This window comes from Phyllobates terribilis, unplaced genomic scaffold (assembly GCF_046119375.1).
Source record: "Phyllobates terribilis strain yellow unplaced genomic scaffold, ASM4611937v1 Scaffold_2__4_contigs__length_985480577, whole genome shotgun sequence".
In the NCBI taxonomy this organism is placed as follows: domain Eukaryota; kingdom Metazoa; phylum Chordata; class Amphibia; order Anura; family Dendrobatidae; genus Phyllobates; species Phyllobates terribilis.
This window is the reverse complement of record NW_027362762.1, coordinates 532916768-532924434: the sequence shown is the minus strand read 5'-3', so window position 1 is coordinate 532924434 and position 7667 is coordinate 532916768. Positions and strand designations below refer to the sequence as shown.

At 43.2% G+C, this 7667-nt stretch overlaps 1 protein-coding gene across 1 annotated transcript in view; it reads right to left on the bottom strand.

Moving 5' to 3' along the window:
- Nucleotides 1–863: 863 nt before the first annotated feature.
- LIN28A (lin-28 homolog A) overlaps nucleotides 864–7667 on the bottom strand; it is a 28502-nt gene continuing 21698 nt past the window's right edge. The window contains exons 3-4 of the mRNA XM_073669129.1: nucleotides 5333–5517; nucleotides 864–1050 (exon numbers count right to left, since the gene is read on the bottom strand). Coding sequence (XP_073525230.1) covers nucleotides 864–1050; nucleotides 5333–5517 — 372 coding nt within the window. The remainder of the gene's footprint in view (nucleotides 1051–5332; nucleotides 5518–7667) is intronic.

The window sequence follows — 7667 nt, the reverse complement described above, 5'->3', positions numbered from 1 at the left end:
GGACAACCCCTTAAGTGTAAGGCCTCATTCAGATGTCAGTTTTGCATAAATGTGGTGTATACATGTATTTCATGAATATAACATGTACAACTTATAGTCTATTCACTTGTCTGTTTTTCAGATGGGTTTTATGCAAAAAAAAAAACCCACAAAGCACGAGAAGTCCATTTTCGTTTCGAGTCAGGGATCAAGCGCACCCCATTCAATTTAGTTTTGTAAAACCCACACATACAGCACTGCCATCCGAGTGCTGCCGCTTTTTTACGGCTTAACAGGTAGGGAAATTAGAATTTTTTGGAATTTTTTTATTTTGCTACAAAAGAACTGAATGCCACACTGGTGGTAAAACTCAAATCACAGATTGAAGCCAGGTGAAAATTGGATTCAGCACACAGATTAAAGAAAAAAAAAAAAGGGACAATTTTTTTCCTCGTATGAGAAAAAAAACATCTGAATGAGACCTTAGTAGGAGAATCTTTGTGAGACAATTATAGCTGTTGTCAATTCAGTGGTGACCATGCATAGCATCTGTGTTGGCCCATTTAACGCATCTATGCTGTAGTACAGTGTGTGTTATAAGTTTGTTTGTAGTACATTTTACAAACATTTCTTTTACTCCTCCAAGACTATTGCTCAGCCCCCAGTTCTGCTCCGATGCAATTCTAAGTTCACACTATTTCTACTCTTTGTGTTGCAGATTGTAAAACATTGCTAACTTATATTTTTCTAAATAGCAACATCACTTATTTTACATGAAGTATATGCCATAAAACTGCAGCACATCTTGTATTACTTCTGTCATGAGGGGTATATTAGTTTGGCAGACAAAGCAAATAGTGTGAACTTAGCCTAAGTGATTCCAGCTACTCTGTAGTTGCTGGACTTGATAAATCAATGACAATTTTTTCTTGCGAATTGGCAGGCTGGGCAGCTTTCACTGGGCACTGTGCCACCATATGGTTTGTACTCTGGCAGTAGTGGCATTTCTTGGGTTGAGGAGGCAAATTACATTCTTTGGCATGATGATCGAGTCCTCCGCAGTTATAGCATCTGTATGAACAAAGTAGTAAAAATGTAAAAATGACTATACAACATTACTCTTTTTTTTTTTGCATCTGGTTGTTGGACAAAAATCAGCATCATTTTTAAAAGCCATTTCCAGAAAATCAAAAGACAGTTTTGACTTAGTCCTCCCTAGTAACTTCCTTATGTTGCACTAGCAAAGGTCTAGAGAGCTGGGATATGAGCTGTTTAAGGAGTTCATGACAAAAGGAGCTGCTTTGCTTCTGCCATAGAGCAAACACTGCAATCCAATAATCAGGGGGGCACAGTGTTCAACGGTAGATGCAAAATCATCAAAAAGGGGGAAGCTGCAAGTGACAGAGGGGAAGACTACAAGATGGTTTGTCACCTTTGCTCCTGTACAGCTTTCAGTGACTCCAAGGGAGGGAGATAAAGGAATTTAAAAAAAGAGTGGTCGAAACGAACATTTATTTTAATCCTAAAAGGTTTGTGTATTTCATATAATAATCTAATCTTTTTCTAACTTTAATTTAAAAATCCTTATGGTTCCCTCACTGTGCTATCTCACTGCTTTATTTTTTATTTTTTTTATCTACCTCTGGTTTGATAACCCCCAGTGCATGCTGTGATACCCAACCAAGACGTCATCAGGTGGCAGAGAACTGCTGCAGCCTCTGCCCCCACCCTGAAAGAAAGTAAGTGTCACCAGTGACTTCAGTTTCAGTGCCTGGGCTAGTCCCTGCTCTACTGTCCACTCAGTAGGAGCTCCCTTGCCACAGTTTGATATTACTTTCAATGTACTGTTACCATGCGCTCACTCGCCAGCTATAATGAGAAGTGACAAAACAGCCAGAGAGCGCACTGCTAGTGCGCATTGTAAGGAGAGAACACAGCGAGCAGGAAAAGCAGAGAACAGGCCCTCTGTGTAACCATCACCCACCTCCTACCCCCCAAGTGTCCTCACTGATGATGCTTTGTTTCAGGATGGGGACAAAGACCATGGTATTTGAATATCCCAGCATGCACTGAGGCTTGTCAAACAAAATGTCTCAAATAGGAAATAGGTAAAAAAATAAAATAAAACAGTTTAAGAGTAGGGAGGGGACGGTAGGGACATTTTAACCCCTTCACCCCCGGGCCATTTTCCATTTTTTCTCTCTTTTCTTCCAAGAGCCATAACTTTTTTTATTTTTTGGTCAATATGGCTGTTGGAGGGCTTGTTTTTTGTGGGACGAGTTGTACTTTTGAACGACACTATTGATTTTACCATATAGTGTACAGGAAAACGGAAAAAAAATCCATGTGCGGTGAAATTGCAAAAAAAAGGTCAGTATCAGTACGCAGATACCAAACATGTATAGTTTCTTCTTTATTTAAAAAGTGTTGAAAAAAAAATTCAAAAATTTCTACAAAAAAAAGTTTTTATGCGTGTTGCCTTTTTCCGAGACCCATAACGTTCTCATTTTTTGTGATCCGTGGCCAGGTGAGGCCTTATTTTTTGTGTGCCGAGCTGCCATTTTTATTGATACCATTTTGGGGTAGACATACAATGGTTTGATTGCCCGTTATTACATTTTATTGAAATGTTGCGGCGACCAAAAAACCCAAATTCTGGAGTTTTGCTTTTTTTTTCTCTCATTACGCTGCTTACCGATCAGATTCATTTATTTTATATTTTGATAGATCGGACATTTCTGAATGCCACGATACCAAATGTGTATATTTTTATCAGTTTTATTTTTAATGGAGCAAAAAGGGGCTGAGTTGAACTTATTTTTTATTTATTTATTTTTTTGTTTATTCAATAATCTGCTTAGGAGACATGAAGCAGCAATTGTCTGATCGCTTGTGCTATACATAGTAGAGCTTCAGCACTGCTATGTTTAGCAAAAATCATGATCTCTTATGAACGTTGGACACGAGCCGGCATTCACAGAAGAATTGTAATGACAGGCACGGGGATCTTCTGCAGATCCACGGCTGTGATGACAACCCATCGGATTTTGGATCCACCTGCAGCTGTTAGAGGCATCTGATGGCTGATTAAAGTAGCCATCAAGTGCGGAAAAGACGCAAGCTGAGCGCCGAAGCCTGCTTCAAAGGCCGGGACACGGCGTGAAGGGGTTAATTAAAGTGTATTGGAAACTAGATTAGATTAATACATTAAATATTTAAGATTAAAATAAGTATTAGTTTCGAACCACCCCTTTAATTTCTTCATATTTGTTCAGGGTGTGAAAACTGTCCTGATGAATACCTAAAGCAGCCCTTGACTGTGAGGACGCTACCAATAAACTCACTAGATCATCTTTTTCAATCAGTAAAACTTTTGTACAATTTTGCTGCATCTGTTCAAAGAATAAGGAATTCTGTAGAATATTTATCACCTAAAAGGCCATTTGTGATAATATGATTAAAAGAGGATCTGTCACCAGGTCGAAAGTCAGCGGGAATAATATCGGAGAAAAAAACTGTCCAGAGCAGCCTAAAGACATGCCCCTCAGTGAGCAAAAAAGTCAGCACTAAATAAAAAGCCTCATATCTCTGTAATCGTATGATGGATTTATATTAAATAAATAAAAACAAAATAACTCAGTGGCGTGGTAACAATAAAATGAGAGCAAAAATCGGCCACTTCTGACCTCATGACAGGTCCTCTTTAAGATCAAATAGAATGCTAGAAATGACCAATATTAGTATACAGGCATCTCAGTGTGTTCTTTTTTTAGAGGAACAAGGGACCATAAGGCTGTGTGCCCACGATGCGTTTTTGGTGCGTATTTTCAGCGCGTAAACGCTCGAGAAACACATTGCATACCTTATCCCATGACTTCCTATGACATTCTGCAAGTTCTGTGCACATGGTCCGTATTTTTTCTGCGCAGATTTTACTCGCAGAAAAAAAAACAGACATGACCAATTCTTGTGCGTTTCTGCATGCGTATTTGCCTATACAATGCATTGGAAAAACGCATGGCAAATATGCATGCAAATACGCATGTAAAAAACGCATGCGTTTTTCTGCCAAGGAGATGCAGAAATGCTCAGGAAAATTTCTGCTTCATTTCTGCATCGTGGACACTAAGCTAAGACCTACTTAACCTGGTGTTATGTTGGGGCCTTCCAACTCTCCTACAAAACAAACTGGCAAGCCTCCTCCGAGCCGTACGGTTGTGTGCCCACTATGCGTTTAAGCGTTTCCGCAGCGGCAATTCCGCTGCAGAAATGCTTAAAAAACGCTTAGTAGAAGGCCTGTCATGTTCCCCAATTATAATCCGCATGTGCTGTGCACATGCCGCGGAAATTTCCGCTGCGGATTATCATTGCGGAAAAATACGCAGCACTACCAATTATTTTGCGGAAGCGCGGCGTTTTCGCTGCCATTGACTTGCATTTGAACGCATGAAATCTGCATCACTTGATCTGTGCATGCGGATTCCATGCATTTCAGTGTGCAGATGGTACCCGGGTGTGGAGGACAGGAGACTCTCCTCTGGACCCGGGTACCATAGAACCTGTAAAAATAAAAAAAAGAATAAAATAAAAAATATAAATTATACTCACCTTCTGATGGCCCCCGGTGTCCTGGTCTCGGCTTGCCGGCAGCTCGCAGTGGACTCAAGGACCTGCCATGACGTCATTTAGTCATGTGACGGGTCACGCAACCGCTGACGTCGGCAGGTCCTTTAGTCTACCGCGAGCTGCCGGCAAGCCAAGACAGGGACATCGAGGGCCATCAGAAGGCAAGTATAATATTTATTTTTTACCTTTCTTTAAAGATCACAGTATATAAATCCATGCCGGTTGCATGGATTTATATAGTGTGACCAAGTTATCAAGCACTTTCCAAGTGATGCTAAAATCTCTTGGAAAGTGCTTGACAACCCGCATGCGGAAATGCATGTGAAGAACGCTTCACATCCGCTTGTCCCTGGCAAATGTAAAATTCACATGCGTTTTTTCTGCCAGGGGGATGCAGAAACGCTCAGGAAAAATCCCGAGCATTTCTGCATCGTGGGCACATAGCCTACCAGTCACTGTCAGCGGGTGAGGAGAATACGCCTGGGACATACTTGCACAACTAGTCTATATGGCTGCTCGGTCCCCAGCTGCTATTAAAAAATATATTTTACTCTGAAACCTCGCAGCGTTTCAGAGGCAAATATACATGGCTGGGATACTACAGCCAGTGGCTGATACATGCTGCTCATGGTTTGGGCAGCATGTATCAGTTGACAGGTTCCCTTTTAAGTGATCTATATTATTGACAAAGGTCAGTAAGTTGTGAAAAATAAAGAAAATTCTATACCTGTCCCCCTTTGGTTTTCTTTTTTGCTGCCCTTTTACTTTAGGTCTCCTCTCACTTCCTATGCAGGGAGAACCCCCTGGTCCTGTCACTCTTGTGGATTCCAAGCCCTTTGAAGATCTCTTGAACGTGAATTCCACACATTCTCCCTCCTTCAGACTGCGGAAACCTTCCATGTGCAGCTTACTCTATGGGTAAGAAGAAAAAGGCATTACTTATTCTACCAGGTAAAGAGAATAGTAAAAAATGAAAATGAATCATTAGCCTTAAAAAGATTGCTATTGGCATAATGTCTAATAAACATAATTTAATATCTTATGATATTGCTCATGATGATTTGAGAGTACTTTTTCCCATCTATGTTTTTATAGGACTGAGGAGTGTAACACTTCTCCATAACTTTTCCTGCCAATAACCTGGGGCTGTATTAACCACACACGGAACGCATCCTGAGATGTGGGTTGGCCACAGTTTTATTTTACCAAAAAACACAGTACATACATTGCCAAAAAACATTCCTTGTCCACGCTCATTTTATGCTTTATAACCAACAAAATTCCCAAAAGCCAACCGCTGGTGTAGAGTGGGCCTTGCGAATAGAACTTATCGAGCATGAACGAGAACGGCCACGCTGTGACACCTAACAAAAACCACACTGCAAACCAAATTTCTTATTCAATTTGTTTTCATAACCAGAAAAAAAAAAAAAAAAGGGAGGGAGGGTTCCTCTTTACTGGCAAGACGCTGTCTTTTCTCCAGTTATATATTCTTTTGCTTACCACATCCCCAAAATCCATAGTGCAGCCCCACAAATTCCCGCACTTTATTTAACCCTTTAGAGGGCCACCACCACAGTCCTAGGCCCTTTCCCTACTCCGTTCAGTGCCATATACAGTACAGACCAAAAGTTTGGACACACCTTCTCATTTAAAGATTTTTCTGTATTTTCATGACTATGAAAATTGTACATTCACACTGAAGGTATCAAAACTATGAATTAACATATGTGGAATTATAACAAAAAAGTGTGAAACAACTGAAAATAGGTCTCATATTCTAGGTTCTTGAAAGTAGCCACCTTTTGCTTTGATGACTGCTTTGCACACTCTTGGCATTCTCTTGATGAGCTTCACTTGTTGGCCCTTCTGCCTTCACTCTGCGTTCCAGCTCACCCCAAACCATCTCAATTGGGTTCAGGTCTGGTGACTGTGGAGGCCAGGTCATCTGGCGTAGCACCCCATCACTCTCCTTCTTGGTCAAATAGCCCTTATGTGGCACCCCAGGGGTCTGGTTGCCACAGTAATAGAAATATTACGTCTGAGAGCAAGTGGGAGGTTTCTCTGGTCAGGAGCCCTTAAGCACGCAACACTTGCTGCCCAGACCTGGGAGGGGAGGAATCTTCCCTTATGAACTGGGTCTGGGGCGGGATTAGTGAGTGGAGTCAGAGCCTGGAGACAGTTCCAGACACAGGGGGAGTTACAGCAGGAGCTCTGTAGGAGCAGTAGCTGAAGACCAGGGGCTGGAAGCTAAGCAGAGATATAGTTCGCCCTGGCAGAAGAATCTGATAACCGGACACCGGAGTCCGAGGCTGTGGGGACTGATATCCACCCAGCAGCAGAAACCAGCCGGCAGGGGATTCCAGGTCCTCTGGCCATAGAAGCCCGGAGGCTCAGTCACAAGGAAGGGACCAGCACCGCCATCCAGGAGCGGAGGCTAACAGAAGGCCCCAAGTCACCAGCCATACGGGTGAGCACCACACGTTATACTCAGGGACGTGGGCTACTTCTACCCGCTTACAGCAAGGTAGCCAGAAAGAGTGCAGATAGACAGGGAGGCCTACAACTCCACCTGACCAGGGGAACTCCTGTTTGCTCGCAGACTGACCAGGCCCCTTATGCTAGCCAGTACTCCCGGGAGGGTCTGCCTTAATATCACCAGTAAAGACCCTGAACTGCACTGCAAAGACTCTGAGTCGTTCCTGCTTCATTGCCACACCAGCACTACTAGTGCTGGGACTCCCGTGCACTACCACCCTCACCATCAACTACACTGCCCTGGGGCTGCACTCTTCCCGTGGGGAGTCACACTACCTCAGCTGCACAGACCATCAGCCCCAGCGGTCTGCCTTGCAGCGGGGGTCCGCGCTGACCGCAATCCACGGGTGGCGTAGTCGGACAATTAACCTAAAACCCCCACAAAATACCGCCATCGGCCTGACCACCCTGAGCCACGGGACCGGGTCACCGCCACGGATTCTACAACCCCCAGAGACCCGGTCCGGGTATCCCACACACGTCCACACTAGGCCCAGGGGGCGAGTCACTTACACAGCCTGGAG